This window comes from Tiliqua scincoides, chromosome 3 (assembly GCF_035046505.1).
Source record: "Tiliqua scincoides isolate rTilSci1 chromosome 3, rTilSci1.hap2, whole genome shotgun sequence".
Taxonomy (NCBI): Eukaryota; Metazoa; Chordata; class Lepidosauria; order Squamata; family Scincidae; genus Tiliqua; species Tiliqua scincoides.
Window position 1 is genome coordinate 184,768,765 of NC_089823.1, and position 19,865 is coordinate 184,788,629.

At 46.7% G+C, this 19,865-nt stretch overlaps 1 protein-coding gene across 3 annotated transcripts in view; it reads left to right on the forward strand.

The window, feature by feature from the left end:
* Positions 1-19,206: 19,206 nt before the first annotated feature.
* LOC136643644 (VPS10 domain-containing receptor SorCS1) overlaps positions 19,207-19,865 on the forward strand; it is a 483,280-nt gene continuing 482,621 nt past the window's right edge. For all 3 annotated transcript variants that reach the window (XM_066618822.1, XM_066618823.1, XM_066618821.1), the window contains exon 1: positions 19,207-19,320. In XM_066618822.1, coding sequence (XP_066474919.1) covers positions 19,225-19,320 — 96 coding nt within the window. In that variant the 5' untranslated portion in view covers positions 19,207-19,224. The remainder of the gene's footprint in view (positions 19,321-19,865) is intronic.

The following is a 19,865-nucleotide window of genomic DNA, read 5'->3' on the forward strand; positions in this document are numbered from 1 at the left end:
CTTCCTTCTGACTTTTCTTTCTGCTGTGCATGTTGCAGACTCTGTGCATGCTAGAGTCTGTGTGTAGCCCCCATTGGATGTGTAGAATGAGCCTTTTTTGCCCTGGGATGTTCCTGTAGTAGAACTGCCTGAGGTGATTGAAAGAAGGTCCCTATATTTCTATTGGGCATTATATTTTACTCTGTGCTTACTAGGAAAGCATGATGCCTCTGCAAGGATTTCAAATGACTTTTTCCCCCATTTCCCCTCCCTACCCCTTGAAAGCCACATGAAAGATGGAATGCTTCAAAAAGATGTTTGCAGTTTAATGCTAAAACCTCTCTGGACCCAGAAAGCCTGGCAAACATTGGGACCCCCTGCCATCAAAGCTAAAATAGGTCTGTTTCAATAACACTGTTTTGTTCTTTGTGCCGTCACCAACATTAGATTCACATTGCCATATTTTAATCTTACAGGTCATGGGTGGCAACAATTTACCAGTCCCATTGTCAGGATCCAGACATCCCCTGTCACCCATCTAAAGCCCACTGTTTCCCCCTTCCCTCAAGAATGAGCGGATAGGTAAGCTGCTCAGTAATTGTGGCAATAGAAAGATTCTTTGATCTAGCGTTTGATATTAAGAACAAGCCCCAGTTGCTTAAGAAGATTGCTTGCTTCACCTGTAATATTCCTATATCAGATCTGGACTGAAAATCTCAGATTTTAGCTTGTGCTACAAACACCTCCATCTCAACCTTTCTCTGGTGATTGAACCAACCAGCAAGTTCAAGGAAAGGTAAACTTGCATTTCTTTCTGTTCTTTTTTCCCTCCTTTAGGGCTGCTTTCTATATCATACTTTTAACATCTCCCTCTGGTTTTTTCTCTTTCCTTTTATGTCTACAAAGACAGGAGGGTCAGTTTATTTTACTTGTATGGGGTAGAAGCCAGAGCAGGGTCCCCCAACTTCCTAATATGATTTTTCTAAATAAAGTCCTTCCTGTCTCTTCCCCCTTAGCAGCTTTCTCCCCTCTATAAGGTCACGGAAGGGGCATTTTGTTTATATCTTTGTATCAGCTCTGCTCTTCTCTGCAGAAAGCTAGCCTCGTCAATTTCAGCACACAGTGTTCCTCTGTCTCCTTCTTTCCCCCTGACATGTCCTTTCACAAATGCTGATCAGTGACAAAACAGCAGGGATGTTCAGCTTAGCCTCGGCCAGTTTCATTGCCAACCTATTGATTCTGTTATTCTGTCTGCTGATTTCCCCCTCTTATTATTGTAATTAATTCCTCAATAAAACTCATTTCAGTTATTTGGGAATTCTGCCTGTCTTCTTTTAAATCCTGAAAGTGCCAGCACTCACAGTGGGTGTGTCATGACCAATGCTTCAGAGAACCTGTACATGTAGGCTTAGGTGCCTGTTTAGATGCGCAATGCATACGTCACCAATTAACAAAGCAAGTCTGGTAACAAAGTTGATGGTAGGAAAGTGGGAGGAGGAGAGCAAGCCATCAGACTGAGAGACTGAGCCCTCCCAGAGCAGTATCCTCTTACCCTGCCATCTAACCAGCAACTGTGCTCGTACCAGCAGTGACGGACACTTACAGCCCGATCCTCTGCCCCCTTGTTTATGCACTGCCCAGGCAACTGCTGTCACAAAAGTGCCATAAGGGACATACCAGGAAAGGAGAGGTGCCAGTGGGGAGGCCAGCACCAGTTGGCACTGGGCTTCCACACTGGCAGGAGGATGCCAGGCACCCATGAGTGGTGAGTACTCTGCTGCTCAGCGGAAAGGCATTCCTGGGTAGGGGAGAATGGGGGGGAGGGGTTGCTCCTGGGCAAGGGGAGAGTGGCCCACAAGACAATTCAGGCCCGGAAGGGAGGGCAGGAATAGCAGCAAAGGCTGTTGCTGGATTCTATTCCCCCCTCCTGTGCCTAAAAGCCCAAAACAGACTCCTCAAATCTGCACCAGCAATTTTGCAGCCATAGGGGCTGCGGGGGTGCTGCCCGGCCTAAGGGAACCAATGTTCCCTTATCCTGAGGAGATATCTGGTTGCTTCTCCTGTCCCACATGATATCGCAGCGGCTATTTTGGCGCCACTGTACCATGGGGCAGGTGGGCAAGCATAAGATTGGGCCTTTACAATTGCAGCAGCAATATCCCAAACTGGGACTACATCATTGCAGCTAGGTCTGAAGGATGTATTTGTTTAAATCTACCCTCTCCATTGCTGAGTTGTGTACAGACTCACATTTAGAACTGTTTCTTTATTGGCAGTGTTCTCCATACTTCCTCCTTCTGGGATAACCATCATTGTTGTTCCACCCTTTTATTTGCCTTGTGTTTCCTTGGATCCTCTGAGGAAATATAGGGCTGGTGAAGTAAAGGTACCATATGATAATTTGGAACTTAATACTCTTTGGGCTCGATCCTAATATACCCTTGGGCCAACGGAAGACCCTTGCGCCAGCCCAGAAGTGTCTCAAACGTGCCATCAAGCACTTCTGCACCACTCTGGGGGGAGATAGGCCAGCACACAGATTTGCGCTGGCCTCCCTGTGCCAACGCAAGCTCTGGGCCGGGTAAGAATGCGCTGGCTGAGCTCAGCTGGCACAGGGATTTGGGGGAGCATGAAGAGGGTGGGGAGGAGGCACGAGGGAGACGTTTTGGAGCCAGGTGAGGGCAGGCAGTGGGCGTTCCCGGGAGCGGGGGGGGGGGAACGGTAGTCGGGGCTGCCCAGGCTGCTCAGATTTGTGCAACCTCTTGAGGTGGTGCAGATCTGAGTAGACTCATTGGGGTTGCTACTGCTTTACTCAGGGTAAGGGGAAGCAATTCCCCTTGCCTTGGACTGAGCCGCTTTCAGTCCCAATCCTGCCTTCGATGCAGAACAGGCCCGCCAGCCTGCTTGTTCCAGGGCAAGTTAGGATTGTGCTATCAGTCTCTCAAGCAGCCTGCTGCATTTTAAACAGAAGAACCAGTAACCAGAGATAGCTAGTGCGGAAGGTGGCTATTCAGATACTTTAACAGAGTGCCAAATGGATACATTGCATACAGAAACATTTTGAATTTCAAATTCTGATAGATCTCACATTTTTACAGATGGCTAAGATATTGCCAGGAACTAGTTGAGGGAAAATGAGAAAACAGTATACTGAGACATTCTCAAGCAGTACCAGAAGGAATGAGATGCTTTAACAAAAGTATTAGGAATGCAATCCTACTCTGCCCTGGAACAGGCAAGCCAAGAGGCTTACGCTGTATCCAGTGCAGGATAGGGACCAGAATCGGCCTAGCCAGAGGCAAGGGAAAACTTTTCCCCTTACCCCTGGGCAAGGCACCCTGGCCCCTATGGGTCTCCTCGGACCCATACCACCTCCAGAGGTGGCACAAGTCCAAGAGAACAAAGCGGCTTCAAGCTACTCCAAACTCCCCAGGAATGGGGGTTGGGATCTGGCATAATTGCCAGATCCCAGTCCCACCTCCAGCTCCTGCTCCCTGCCCACCCACTGCCCACCTCCCTCCCAGGAATGCTTCCTCTCGTCTCCTCCCCGCCTCCTCCCCGCTCACCCCAGAGCCTTGCATCGGCCCAGCTGGGGCCATGGCGCCGTGCAAGCTGCCATGGAGGCTGGATTCAGCCTTTGTGTGCCGGCGCGCTTCAGTGTGCCTGTGCAACTTGCTTGTGAGGAGGTGCAAGAGCGCTTTACGGCATGTTTGTGACCCTCCTAGGCTGGCGTAAGGGACTTGCACCAGCGTAAGTGCAGTTTAGGATTAAGCTGTCGGATTATTAACATTATTTACAAAATGGGGGGGGGGGAATCAAGTCCAAACTGTTTGGACCACTCCAGGATGTTATACAGGCTCTCCAAGAAAGCCTTTCTAAGCTTAATAGTGATGGAGGAGCCAAAATGTAGCATGCTGGATAAGTGCAGCTTTAGGTAAGGAGACTTTGAACCTCACTGTTACCTCTGCTGTGCTGCCTTAGCTAATTGAAGCTGATATAAGGTTAGATGTGGTACATTGAGTCGTTAATCACGCAGATAGGAAGATGCTTCGTGGGACCCCTGTAGCATCAATTAAAGACTTAACTGTTTGCAAAACTGTAGCTTATTTATTGTGTGTATTTCACAGGACTACCTTCCTACATGTGTAGCTTTATAATGTCAGAAAAAAACATGAAAACAGTATGTGGATTGTTATGTCTGATGCTCACATCTGCATCTGTTTTTCTGAGTGTACATGCGCTGAGATGCCTCAGTCACCTGTAACGTTTGAAGCACCTTCAATCAGTCCAACTTTGGATTTCTGCTGCCTATAACAGCACAAAGGGGAATTTCCCTCGAACTGTGTCAGAAGAAACAATTGGCTTTGTACCGTCAGTCTTGCTTTGTTTCCCAGCACCAGTTTGCTCTCCATAAGAAAACTGTTTTGGAAAGCTTACGACTGCTGACCTGAAATTCCAGCTATATTGAAATGCATTGCAATGCATTTTCTATTGTTGGGATGCTTAAAAAAAATATAACCTAATGTATTTTCTGTTGATATCTATGGTTAGCGACTGCCTATGCTTGCAGTATGAGCTGGTATCAGAATTTCATGAAGTAGTCTGTGATACAGAACAGGGTATCAGATGGGAAGAAAGAGAATCGGGACATATGGAAAACCCAAATCTGGTTACAACAGGACTGCACAGCTTAGAGAAGAAGCAGACAGTATATATGGCATGCCCTAAGTATGAAAGACTGAAGATTTTGCAAGGGCTAAAAATCTCATATAGGTCTTCTTGTAGCCATTTGGAAAGCTATCACGGAATGCCCAGCTTCCTTGACTACTTAGGGTGGCTGATAAGAAAGACTTTCTGCCACTCTGCTACAAGATTTCATCTCTGCCTAAGTGCTGACAACTTAAAATTCAGTTCTTGTTGTTCACATTCTCCAAGGCCAATGTGTTTGGAAAATGGAGAATTGTGTTGGCAGCCAAGCATCTCGACCTTATCCTGAGTTTTAGACATGGCTTGAAGGTGACTTTGGATGTGATGTAACCGCTCATTTGTCAGTTTCCTCACTTGTTAGACAGGGATAAAACCAAATAAAATATTATACAAGAACTGCAGATAGAAAAAGCTGTACAGTTTCAGAGCAGTTATTATTAATTGTTCCCAGATCATGCAAGTAATAGTAATAATTTGTCTAAAGAAAGTTCAGACCAGTATGAAGATAATTGGTTTACAGTAGACTAAGTTGAGGTCTGATGGTCAGATTACAGATAATTCATCATTGTTTCAACTTTCAGGGAAAGTATCAGGAGACCTCAATTAATCTCACTACTCTCTCTATCTTGTTACTTCTTGCTAACATTCCCAAGACTGTCAGCTAGAGAATATTTGAGGGCAAGTAGTAAAATAATCATGAGGGGAAACTTAGAATAAATGTCTGATTGAGACACACTGCTTCAGCAAGCCTTCAGTGCGATAATGGAGATACTTAAAAATAAATAACTGACCTTAAAATGCAACTTGAGTAAGTGACAATCACAAAGATGGGAACTGCTTATGGAATAAATATGAGTTGCACAAGTTCTTGGAGAACTGGTACATGAGTTGGTGGGGGCTGGGGTAGTGTGGCTGCCAATCAAGAAACGGAACTGCCAATCAAGACTTCCCTGGTTTAAATTTCACCTCTGCCATGAACTCACTAGGGAGCCTTACAGTGCAATCTTGTAGGGCTTGGCCACCCTTTTTATTTAACATGTGAAGCATGAATGACACACATGTACATGGCATTGAGTGCCTGCCAAAAGAGTACTATGCAAGCCAGGAACATGATTCAGTAGTTGGACTGATGACAAGAGGCCTCAGATCTGTTGGCCAAGAGGATGCCAAACTTCAAATGGCCTTATGTCCTCCTTTGAAAATTCCATGAGAGACACCCTTCCCTTGCTTGCACAGCACATTTGAGTCTCTGAATAAAAGCCACCTCCTAGGAGCTTCCTCATTGGGAAGTATCAAGTTGTAAGCAACACAAAGGAAGGACCTGCAAGCCTAACAAACTCCATGGTCAGATTCTATCTAGGATCCATGCTAATGGCCTCCTGAGCTAGCCACCACACCCCCCAGCAAGGTGCTTACTCAAAAAGCACTGTACACCGCACAGTATAAAATATAAATGGGGCTTATTCCTCAGAAATATCTTCAGTCACAATGTCTTGTATTATTGAACACTGCAGGCAACTGTGCGGATACCCACTGGTGGATGTCCCTCCCTCATTTGGCAGATGGTGATATCTGCATTGGCCAATGTAGCCCTTATGTTCCCAGGTGGTAGTCCTGCTCTCAGACCATTAGGAAGCAGGGGGAAAAGAGGAGGTAAAGCCATGCACATGGGACTTCTGAGAAGTGCCCCAGGGCCTGGTGCAACCTGACTCCAATCCTGTCCACCTCTTCTCTGGCAACTCACAAACATACTGGGAGTACACACAGCCCTGCTCTCTAGAAGTTGTAGTAACTAGAAAAAGCTGTTACAGTGCCCTTCACCAGGAATTATAAGTCCACAACAGCCTGCCATTGTAATTAGGTGAATATAGAGAAAACAAATGTACATTCTCACGTACGTATGTTTTATACATAAGAGAAAGTTGTTTTATGCCTCATGTGATACCCACGTTCTCCAAGAGCCCCTTGGAATTGCTGATCTATATGTTTGCCACCTTTTCCATAGATAGGTTCCTGTACTGTTAGCTGCTACAAATCAAGTGGAAATGATAGACTCATCAGTCTAATGGGTTCTGGGCTATCTGTAACAGATCAAGAGAGAGATCTTGGGTGGTGGACAGCTTGATGAGAGTGTCGACCCAATGTGCGGCGGCAGAGAAGAAGGCCAATTCTATGCTTGGGATCATTAGAAAAGGTATTGAGAACAAAGCGGCTAATAGTATAATGCCCTTGTACAAATCAATGGTAAGGCCACACCTGGAGTATTGCGTCCAGTTCTGGTTGCCACATCTCAAAAAGATATAGTGGAAATGGAAAAGGTGCAAAAGAGAGCGACTAAGGCTGCAATCCTAACTTCACTTTCCTGCGAATAAGTTCCATTGAACAAAATAGGACTTACTTCTGAGTAGATCTGGTTAGGATTGTGCCCTAAAATGATTACTAGGCTGGGGCACCTTCCTTATGAAGAAAGGCTATGGCATTTGGGCCTCTTCAGCCTGGAAAAGAGACGCCTGAGGGGGGACATGACTGAGACATACAAAATTATGCACGGGAAGGATAGAGTGGATAGAGAGATGCTCTTTACACTCTTACATAACACCAGAACCAGGGGACATCCACTAAAATTGAGTGTTGGGAGAGTTAGAACAGACAAAATATTATATTTCTTTACTCAGCGTGTGCTTGGTCTGTGGAACTCCTTGCCACAGGATGTGGTGATGGCATTGGGCCTAGATGTCTTTAAAAGGGGATCGGACCAATTTCTGGAGGAAAAATCCATCACAGGTTACAAGCCATGATGTGTATGTGCAAACTCCTGATTTTAGAAATGGACTATGTCAGATACAAGGGAGGGCACCAGGATGAGGTCTCTTGTTATCAGGTGTGCTCCCTGGGGCATTGGTGGGCTGCTGTGAGATACAGGAAGCTGGACTAGATGGGCCTATGGCCTGATCCAGCGGGGTTGTTCTTATGCTCTGAAGCAGTCACCTCAGGCAGCAGATTGGTGGGGTCACCCATCTCTGTCCACCTACATCTCTATTGCTCTTCCTTGTCCTTCCACTTTCTGGGGGCTAGGGAAGGAAGGAGGGATAGAGAGGAAGAAGAAAAGTGGAGGGGAGAAGAGTGCTGAGCTGGAACACTGGAGAATGGGAGGAGCAGAGGCTGCCACATCATTGTTTAAGGGGGCAGCATTTGGCATGTCACCTCAGGTGTCGCGAGGTCAGGGGCCAGCCCGGCCCGACCTTTCTACAGCATGGAAGGGAAGGCGAAGGTGAAAGAAAAAAAAAAGTGTCAGCTGTTGTATCTCTGCTTGTCATGGAAATTGTGACAGGAACAGGAACCCAACCACAAGGAAAACTGAGCAAGTCAAGTTCTATAAAGTGAAATTACTGATGAAGGTCCGAGGAGACCCAATGCAGGGTGGGAGACTTATGGAGGGAAAGATAAACCACCTTTCTCTTCTGAAGCCTCCTGCTCTGTCCCCTGCTGGATACAACGTGCACCTTTTAAGTGTGGCTGCACAGTGAGGGTGGGGGGGGGGGGAGAGACAGATAGGATTGGGCCATAAGTGTATTAAAAACTCATTCTTCAGCATGTCAAGCTTTGACTTTTAAACAATATTTACACACTAAATTAGACACTACAGATATAAATATTGTCTCAGGGTGGTCCAAACTCATCTCCAAATTCCTCTGCCCATCTCTTTACCCAACCAGTACACACACACCACAACCCCCTTCCCTGCCAGCATGAACCTCACCTTCTTCCACTCCAGCTCTGCCATTACTTGTAGTTCAGTGGTTTGGTGGGGAAAATCTTGGGCCTGGAACTTCTCTGCTCCCAGCATTCTATTTTCGAGCTACTTTACAAGAAGTGGCTGTGGAGCTGGAGCAGCTCTTGCTCTTTCAGATAGCGTGCAAGAAAAGAGTGGGATAACCTCATGGAGCAACTAGGCAGCTGATGTTGGGTCTGTGACCGTAAACAAAGGATGATGATGACGACAAACTAGGCAGGTGTGTGATACAGGGCATTCCCACCAGCTTGCCATCTCCCCCAACCTGCCACCTGCAATAAGTTCAACTGGCCCCATTGCTGGTCTGCCCCGGCACTGTCTTCTTCAGCAGTGTAGATGTGGAAAATAGTAACTGACTCCTCACTAGATCTGGCTATGTATAGTTTACTGTCGACTCCTGGAATATCCGTTCTGGTTGAATTGGGATGTCAGGCTTTGTCTTATAGCCATATCACTCAAGTAAGCAGATCCACATGCATCTAGATTACCATGAATGAGCAGAAGATCTGCCCTGGGCTTTTACATTTGCCTTTTATCAAACCTTCCTCATTGTAGCACGGATGTGAATGAATACAAGCCTGAACCCTTTGAATGAATGCTGGGAACTGAAATTATGTGACAGGAGCTAGGGATCCCAAACAGTGAGTGTTCAGCACGCTCACCAAGTACAATTCCCAGGCTTCTTTGGGAAACCAGGAAATGGAAATGCCATGATCATCAGACTATCTGATATTTAGTACAGGTATACTCTAAATTCTGTTCCTAAAAGAAAGGCAAATAACTTGTTCGAGTATTTTCTACATATGAGAATATGTTTGTTACCTTCATATGAACACTCTTCTGTGCCTTCAAGAGTACTATGGTAGCTAGAAATATAGCAGCTCACTCTTTGCCCACTCCCTTAAACATTATGCTGGTAAAAAGCTCAGCTGTTGCATTGTTGTCTGTCATGCAGCTGTTAAAGACACAAGGTCCCATCCACAAACAGATGGCCCTCCTAGGTTTCTTATATCTTGTTGTTTGAAGGAAAATTCCTTTGGTGTCTGCTTATTTACAATATCCATGAGAAAAATATTTTAAAAAGAAACCCACACTGATCAGAATTCCATATTTTTCTTTTTTGCTTGCGGTGCAACTCTGTAGAATGAATACAACAGTAATGAGACAGGAAAAAAAATGTATTCTTTTAGAACCAGTTTATTTTTATATTAAGACAATACATGGGAAAATAAAACATATAGCTGTAATCTAAGTGCTTTATCTTGAACCACTTATTTGGAAGCAGTTACCACTTTTTGTGTTTAGCAGTTCATTTCTGGTATCTGGTTCAAGGTAGCCAGGAGATTTCAAGTCTGGGTATACTTTTGGTTCAATGACAATCCCTTCTTGAACCAGTTTTGGGCTCAGGTTTCACATCTTGCTCCATGTGTTGTGGATAAATAGCAAATACAGACAAATTTGAAGCAGCTACATGTGTATATTATATCACAATGGCTGGGTCTACACATACAGCACAATGAGGTGGTGGAATCCTTAGGTGATAGAATGATCCCCTACTACTTCAGGCCACAAGTCAGGAATGATGTCACTCAATATTCCCTTACAGTGGTGTTCAACATTTTTCGTGCCATGACCCCAATCAATCAATCAATCAATCAATCAATCAAGAAAGAAAGAAAGAAAGAAAGAAAGAAAGAGTGAGAATAGGGACCCACTGTTGGTCTTGCTCCCCTGCCCAGGATCCTTCCACTTTCTGTCCCCATTGCCACCCACTCCCTGCCCCCATAATGCCCTCCCAGCAATGTTCACATTGCTCCCTGGGCAGGCCTGGGAGACAGTCTCCTAGTATCTGGAGAGGTACTCCAGATGCCTCCCCCTTTACCTGGGGGAGCTCTAGTCCAGTGGACCAAGCTTTTTCACTCCTGTAAGTTGATGTTACCTCACAACTGAGACTTTGCAACCCCATTAGGGTCCCAACCCCAATGTTGAAGAAAGCTGTTTTTAAAAATGCCCTGTAAATAGAAAACTAGCAGATCAGGGAGAAATGTTGTAGCCCTTTTTTTCTGCATTGCCGCTTGAATTTTGTTCATGGAATTTTAAAATAGGAAACAAGTAAAAAATGTGATTCTCCACCTATAGTTTGAAAAGGTGCATTCTATCACCTTGGCATGCTACCCCTTACTGCACATGTGGACAAAGAAAATACAACTGACAGGCATGCAGTAAATGCTCACACATTTAGATGCATATAAGTCGCTTTAGAAGAAGTGATGTGGACGTCATCTAGAAGAAGGGAAGCAGCCCTTGGTGTCATGAGTGAACCCTGGATGGTAAATGATAAAAGTTCCACCAGCATTAAGACTTTATCTGAGATCTTTATGCAAACGCTTACGCACAGATGTATTTGCAATGCATCTTTCATTAATGACCACTCAAAATTCTTCCTTGCATTCTTAAATCCGAATATAGGAAATTGGTGGAGGAGAAGCCAAAAGAGACCTTCGCGGCATTGTGGAATAGGTGACAAGCGGAAATGAAATGCACAGGGGGAAAAAAGAATAAAACAGACAAGGAGGGGCAAAGCCTTGCCCCAGCTATAAATTACGGACCATTTGGAGCTAGAGGGCATACACCTTAGAAAATGGGAATTTCTCTGAATTCCTCTTGCTGCCTTTATACTCCCCAAATCGTATTTCCATTCTTGACAGTTTTAATCCAAGCAGATCTTGGCAACGTTTGAGTGATTTATTTATCTCAATTCCTCCTGACAGCTACTACTTAAGTCAAAAGGTAATGCAGCAGGCATTGGCAATTGGCTTCCCAAGTTTAAATGGACAAAGGTGCTCCTTGAAGGCCATGCGCTTGATTCTCCAGTCACTTATCCTACTGAACAAGAGCAATCGGTCCTCTGAAAAGGGAATATACTGGGCAAATTCAGCCGCATTTACTCTAAAATAAATTCCACAGAGCATAATGAGACATAGGATTGCAGACCTGCAGCTTGATGGTATGTGTAGTTACTCAGAAGTTCCTCTCAGTTCAGTGGGACTTACAACCTGGTTTGCTATCCTAGTTCACGCAAACCAGAGTTTCCTATATTCCGATGAAATGGGAAACTGTGGTATGTAACAGACGACATCCAGAAGCTTTAATTAATTTCCTTCCACTTGTGCACAAAACAGGGTGGTGGGGGGGAACGGGTGGATGGCACCACACAATGCAAGTCAAGAGACAGCCGGGATGGTACTGGTTTGAGAGTTTGATTTAAGACGTGGAAGATTCAGGTTCCAATCCCCACTCAGTGACCTGGGGCCAGTCACTATCTCTCAGCCTCACCTACTTCACAGGGTTGTTGTCAGGACCAAAGGAGGGGAGCAACTATATACACCACACTGAGCTCCTTGGAGGAAGAATGGTATAAAAATGTGAAAAATAAATAAATAAAAAGCCTGAAATTCATTGCACCTTGTGTACATAATGATTAATCATGGCTGAACCAGTAGCATAGCTACAGGGGGACACAGCACTAAGTTTTGCAGGGCACCTCAATGTGCCGTGTAAGCTGCCCCTTGCTGTCAGAGCCATTGCTGATGGCGAAAGCGGCGTCTCTTCTGCTTTGCTTTCACCTCCCAGAACAGCTCCAATGGCAAGGCGGAGGAGCCGTATTGAGGTGCCCTGCAAAACTTAGTGCTGTGCCTCCTCCCCAAACTGTGCTACTGGTGTGAACAAGGTTATGATTTGCTGTGTTTATTTCCATGAATCGCATCACATCCTATCTCAGTAGCATAGCTAGAGGGGGGAAACACTAAGTTTTCCACGGTGCCTCATCATGGTATACAGGTGGTCCCTCCCCTTCGGAGCCATTCCAGGCTGCTAAAGCAAAACGGAGGAGATGCCTCCATTTTGCTGTAATGGCCCAGATTGGCTTCAAAGTGGGGAAGGGGCAACTTGCACACTGTGATGAAGAGCTATGCAAAACTTAGTGCTTAGCACCCCTTCTAGCTATGATACTGTCCTACGTCAGTTTCACATTGTAGAGATTTGGGTGATTCTTTTCCTCACAATCCTTAGTTCTCCTTTAAAGAGACACAAAGAGTAGTTTAAAAGCCTGCGCAGTGACCTGCTGGCTAGTGGTGTAGCCTGGCATGCTTGAGGTCAAAGGATCACTCTCTTGAGTCAATGCTACTGAGAAAGAGCAGGAGAACATAAGAACAGCCCCACTGGATCAGGCCATAAGCCCATCTAGTCCAGCTTCCTGTATTTCACAGAGGCCCACCAAATGCCCCAGAGAGTACAGATAACAAGAGACCTCATTCTGGTGCCCTCCCTTGCATCTGGCATTCTGACATAGCCCATTTCTAAAATCAGGAGGTTGCATATACAAATCATGGCTTGTAACCTGTAATGGATTTTCCCTCCAGAAACTTGTCCAATCCTCTTTGAAACGCATCCAGGCCAGATGATGATGATGGTGTAGGGAGGAGGGGTTTAGATCAAATAAAGTTGATAGAGAGAAGCTCTTTAGACTCTCATATAACAGCAGAACCAGGGGACATCCACTAAAATTGAATGTTGGGAGAGTTAGAACAGACAAAAGAAAATATTTCTTTACTCAGCATGTGGTTGGTCTGTGGAACTCCTTGCTACAGGATGTGGTGATGGCGTCTGGATGGGGCATTTGGTGGGCCACTGTGAGATACAGGAAGCTGGACTAGATGGGCATATGGCCTGATCCAGCGGGGCTGTTCTTATGTTCTTATAAGCAGTACTACCCAGAGAATCAAGACCAGTAACCAGAAAAGAAACTTAACGTGCAGCAGAAGCCTATGTGTGCTTACTCAAAAGTAAGTTCCATGGTGTCCAATTGGGCTCACTCCCAGGTCAGTGCTTTTAGGATTTCAGCCAAAAACCTATGAGTCTCTTTTCTAAATAAATCTCTCTATAGCAGTGATTCTCAGACTGGTGGGTTGCGACCCACCAGTTCATGTAACGCTTCCCCCATCCCTTTAAAGCATGGGGGAAGGGGAGGGAGGCAGCGATGCGATTCCCAGGATCGCACCACTAAGGGGGGGCAAAGGGCGGGTGCTTTGCACTTACTTCAAGAAGGCAAGGCTGCAGGAAGCCCTGCGCAGCCCTGCTTACGTAACGTGAGTGCAAAGCACCCCCCTTGCCCCCCTTAGTGATGCAATCCTGGGGATCACATCACTGCCCTAGCCCCTCCCCCGCAAGAACTTACTGCGGGAGTAAAGCTCTCTCAGAGTTTGAGAACCTCTGCTCTATAGGATCAGTTATTGAAAGAGGAATTAGTGCAGTTCAGTGAGCCAATACAGATTTTCCATTAAGGGGGGGAGGGGAAACCATGGCAAGGAAGAGGAAAGAAATGACAGAAGTGAGAACTAAATGAATTTTTCACTATACCTATATGCATTTTTTAACAAAGCAAAACAAACCCTTCCCCACCACCCCTCCTTGACTGTCTGAGGCGGCAATCCTATCCACACTTCCTGGAAGTAAGCCCCATTGACTATAATGGGACTTACTTCTGAATACATGCTTAGGCTTGGGCTCTGAGTTTCCTTCTGGGCATTAATCATGGTTTTTAGTTCAATTATTGTCAGCGATGGACGTGAGCTGTGGATAGCTAAGTACCATCCAAACTTTGTCATTTCACCCACATTAATTACTTAAAGTAGTGTCTCTCAACATTTGTTCCTTGCTGTTCCACTTCACATGGTCCATCTATCTGAAGAACATCATTGCCAGTTATTTCTGGGTTAGGAGACCAGCTGCGATGTGACAAACACTTGGGGTGATAGCTTTTTTGAGAATGGAAATGCATGCTTTGGAGCCTTCCTACCACTGCTTGTTACGTCATGTTCTTGGTCTTGCTGCCAGGAGGCAGGTGTCCAGGGTCCCACAAGTACAACCAAACACCACCTCAAGCACTACTGTTGATACACATACCATTGGTTGAGACTTAAAGTACTGGGATTGTGTGTGTGTGTGTGTGTATACACAATGAAACACAGTGAAAGTTCTAGAAAGCAGAGCCATGCAATCTGTTACCCTGCACATGTCTGATCTCGTCTGATCTTAGAAGCTAAGCAGGGTCAGGCCTGGTTAGTACTTGAATGGGAGACCGCCTGGGAATACCGGGTGCTGTAGGCTTACACCATAGTCTTTCGAGACTGAAGGTCACCAACGAACCATTGGTGGGTGTTCTGAGTTTTGTTTTGAAACCCCAATGATCGAGTGTATATTGCTATATATTTTCCTGTTGTTGGCCAAGGTTGCTGTAAAAAGGGTGACCAGATGTCATAAGTGCAAAAGAGGATAAAGCACCCAAAAATGTAGGGCATCCAAGAAAAATGTAGGACATGACAAAATAAAAGTTAAAAACACGCCTATATTGATTTCATGTGGTTAAACACCGTATTACTTATTATTACATTTAAAACTACATTACATAGAATTTCTTACATAGAATTTATTAATTGCAAGAAAGCTTTGCGCTGCCTCCCGGCTCACAGGGAAAGGAGGACATTTAAGTCTTTTTCCAGGACACAAGGCTAAAAAAGAAGACATGTCCTGGGAAAAGAGGAGCCTGGTCACACTTGCCGTGAGAGCCTATGGGCTAAATCCTATCCAATTTTCCAGTGAACATAAGAACAGCCCCACTGGATCAGGTCATAGGCCCATCTAGTCCAGCTTCCTGTCTCAAAGCGGCCCCACCAAATGCCCCAGGGAGCACACCTGATAACAAGCATCCTGGTGCCCTCCCTTGTATCTGACATAGCCCATTTCTAAAATCAGGAGGTTGCAAATACACACCATGACCTGTAGCCCGTAATGGACTTTTCCTCAAGAAACTTGTCCAATCCCCTTTTAAAGGCATCCAGGTCAGATGCCGTCACCACATCCAGTGGCAAGGAGTTCCACAGACCGACCACGCACTGAGTAAAGAAATATTTTCTTTTGTCTGTCCTAACTCTCCCAACACTCAATTTGAGTGGATGTCCCCTGGTTCTGGTATTATGTGAGAGTGTAATGAGCATCTCTCTATCCATTTTATCCTTCCCCGGCATAATTTTTTATATCTCAATCATGTCCCCCCTCAGGCATCTCTTTTCTAGGCTAAAGAGGCCCAAACACTGTAGCCTTTCCTCATAAGGAAGGTGCCCCAGCCCAGTAATCATCTTAGTTGCCCTCTTTTGCACCTTTTACATTTCCACTATATCCTTTTTGAGATGCGGAGACCAGAACTGGACACAATATTCCAGGTGTGACCTTACCATAAATTTGTACAGCAGCATTATAATATTAGCTGTTTTCTTCTCAATACCTTTTCTAATGATCCCAAGGATAGAATTGGACTTCTTCACTGCCGCCACACATTGGGTTGACACTTTCATCGACTTGTCCACCACCACCCCAAGATCTCTCTCCTGATCTGTCACAGACAGCTCAGAACCCATCAGCCTATATGTGAAGTTTTGATTTTTTGCCCCAATGTGCATGACTTTACACTTACTAACATTGAATCACATCTGCCATTTTGCTGCCTATTCTGCCAGTCTGGAGAGATCCTTCTGGAGCTCCTCACAATCACTTCTGGTCTTCACCACTCGGAAAAGTTTGGTGTCGTCTGCAAACTTAGCCACCTCACTGCTCAACCCTGTCTCCAGGTCATTTATGAAGTGGTTGAAAGAACCGGTCCCATGACAGATCCTTGGGGCATACCGCACACCCCAAAACAGATTCTTTAAAAAAAAAGATAAAAGTTTAGTGCTCTCTGCAAACTTAGCCTCCTCACTGCTCACCCCTGTCTCCAGGGCATTTATGGTTGAAAAGCACAGTTCCAGGACAGATCCTTGGGGCACACCGCTTTTCACCTCTCTCCATTGTGAAAATTGCCCATTGACACCCACTCTCTGTTTCCTGGTCTACAACCAGGTCTCAATCCAGGAAAGGACCTGCCCCCTAATTCCCTGACTGTGGAGTTTTTTCAGTAGCCTATGGCAGGGGTGCTCAAACTTTCAACTTTAGGGATGCTGGACCTTTAACAAGTGTATAGAAGAGAGAATTGCAGCAGGTGCAGCTTGTCATCCCACAGATGACAAGCTGCACCTGCTGAAATTCTCGCTTCTATACACTTGTTAAAGGTCCAGCATCCCTAAAGTTGAAAGTTTGAGCACCCCTGGCCTATGGTGAGGTACTGTGTCGAACGCCTTCTGAAAGTCCAGATATATAATGTCCACGGGTTCTCCCGCATCCACATGCCTGTTGACCTTTTCAAAGAATTCTAAAAGGTTCGTGAGGCAAGACTTACCTTTACAGAAGCCATGCTGATTCTCCCTCAGCAAGGCTTGTTCGTCTATGTGTTTTGAGATTCTATCTTTGATAAGGCATTCCACCATCTTACCTGGTATAGATGTTAGGCTGACCGGCCTATAGTTTCCTGGGTCCCCCCTCTTTCCCTTTTGAAAGATCGGCGTGACATTTGCTATCCTCCAATCCTCTGGCACCGTGGCCGTTTTGAGGGATAAGTTGCATATTTTAGTCAAGAGATCAGCAACTTCATTCTTCAATTCCTTAATAACTCTTGGGTGGATGCCATCAGGGCCCGGTGACTTATTGATCTTTATCAATGAGGTCTGAAGCATCTTCTCTTTTAACCTCTATCTGACTTAATTCCTTGGTCAGGAGGGGCTGTTTGGGCAGCGGTATTTGCCCGAGGTCTTCTGCCGTGAAGACAGATGCAAAGAACTCATTTAATTTCTCTGCCTTCTCTAAGTCTCCTTTTATCTCCCCTTTCCCTCCCTCACCATCCAGAGGGCCAACCGCTTCTCTGGCAGGTTTCCTGCTTCTAACATATTTGAAGAAGCTTTTGTTATTCCCCTTAATGTTGCTGGCCATGTGTTCCTCATAGTCTCGCTTGGCCTCCAGTATCACCTTCTTATATTTCTTTTGCCACAGTTTATGTTCCTTTTTATTCTCCTCATTAGGGCAAGACTTAAATGGTGTGCTTGAAATTAAGTGCTGGAAGTAAAAGGAAGTGCTGGTGCAGCTGTGCCAATGAGGTGTGCGCTGCATCCTGTGGTGGTGGGGTAGTCTCAGAGGTCTCTTCATGGTATGGGAACATTTGTTCCCTTACCTCGGGGCTGCATTGTAGCTGCACCAGTGCTGGAAAGTTGGATAGGATTTGGCCCTAAGTCAGTGGTTCTCACAAGTTTTTTGATTGGCAGCTTCCTTGACCTGCTGGGCCATTGACCGAGGCTCCCCATTAGGACTACAATCCTATGTGCTGTATAAGGTGACGGCTTTCTATCCTATGAATTATACAGGGTGATGTGTTTTTTTGCCAGGATTCCAGGGCTCCCCAGGGAGACCCTGGGAAGCACTAGCCTAAGGCTGCAATCCTAACTTCACTTTCCTGGGAGTAAGCCCCACTGAACACAATAGGACTTAGTTCTGAGGAGACCTGCTTAGGATTGTGCCCTAAGTGATCAGGGAGCCAGAGAATCGCCTGCCTGCTGCTGCTGGTGGTGGTGGAGAGCATGGAAAAAGTTGGCGTGGCGGTGGCTGGAAAGGGAAGGACGTACGAGAAAATCTCAGCCAGTAGAAGTGATTGGAGCGGTCGAGGGCGGAGGGGGGTGGCTGGTGGAGGGATGGAGAGGCGATTTGGTGACTTCCCCAAAAGCAACCAGGAGAGAGAGAGAGAGCACCAACCAGGGTTTGCTTGCAGGCGCGCTCTCTCCGGCTGGCTGTTTAATTCAGCTCCTCCCCCATGTGGTTGTGGCTTTTCTCTTCCATCCAAAGCGCGATCAGCAACGCCAGCTTTTTTGGGGGGGAGGGAAGGAGGGAAAAGCCCGAAAGAAAGAAAAGAAGGCGGTATTTTGGGTCCCCTCTTCCCCTCTGAGTGCATCAAACAAGGCAGGATCGGAAACTTCTCCGGAGTTACTGTCTGGGTGAAAACAAAATCAGACCTCCTGAAAAGATCTCCAGCCCCCCAACTCCCCTCCCACTCGCTCCATCTCTCACTCACTCACTCACACGCACCCTTGTTCTCCGCATCAGCATCAGGGGCCATGGGAAAAGTTCCTGGCTGGTCCCCAGGCTGGCACGTTGCTCTGCTGGCCGCCCGGACATGGCTTTTGATCCTGATTTTTGGCTCAGCCGGAGCAGAAATCACTTGCAGATCTTGCCTCCGGCAGGTGCAGCTGCACGAGCCCCGGGAGCGGCAGCAGCCTTTGCAAGGATTATCAATGCACTTGAGGACGGGACGAGGAGGAGACGAGGCGCGGAGGGGACCTGTGGAGGCAGGAGGTGAGAGGCGGCCAGGGCGCGGGGGATCGGTGGCCGGGCTGGGGGAGAAAGCCCTCTCCCCGCCTGCTCCCGCTGGGGAGGAATCTGCCCGGCTGGAACCCCAGGCACTGATGGGATCACCGCCCAAGCTGCCCGGCCAGCTCTCAGAGGATGCTCATCAGGCCGCCTTCGCGTCCAAGCCGCCCTCTGCTCCTGCTGGGCTTGCTGGGGTGACCCTGGCCAACTCGGAGACCCCCCGCGCGGTCAGATCCGCGCCCCTCGGCCGGCTGAGGAAGGGCTGGACGGATCGCAGGAGCAGGCGGCAGCAGCGGAGCCGCAAACCCAGAGGAGCTCCAGCTGAAAGAGACCAGCCTCCTCCGCAGGAGAGCAGGGACCGAGCATCCCCGGAGCCTCTGCCCGGGAGAGCCACGCGCTTCAGGATGGAGGAGCTGAAATTGACCAGCACGACCTTTGCCTTGACTGGGGACTCCGCGCACAACCAAGCCATGGTGCACTGGTCAGGGCACAACAGCAGTGTGAGTAACCATCCTTGCCCTCCAGGGTGCGGGCAGGCAGGGGCAGGGGGGGCCATGCTTTGGGCAGCTTCCAGTCCTGGCTGTTTTGGCAGAGATCCCAGGGGCAGAGTCTCTGAAAGGCTCTGCACCCTTCCATTCATTTTGGTGGAGTTGCTGCTTCTTGTTTTGTATTCGTTTTTCCCACCCTGTGTTTTTGTTGTGTCTGAAGTGCTTCCTTGTGGCCTCCCCTCTGGAGCAGAAAGTTTCCTGCTCCACTTGGCAGTCCGTTGAATAGCATGAGTGTGCTTGAAGCGCATACACTTGCACTCAGGAAAAAAAATCCTGATCTTTGTGCGCTGAGGCTGGGGGAGATATTTGCTGGGGAGAAAAAAATGTGTTTTTTTTTAAATATTGTATGGGAGAAAAGCATTCATGATTTCAAAGTAGAATGGAACGTGTCAAGTATTTTAATCCGGAGAGCTGCTTTACTGGCATGGCGAGTGGCACCAAGGTAGCAGAATTATTAGGATAAATGGAATTGTCACACTCTGACAGCAGTAAGAGGC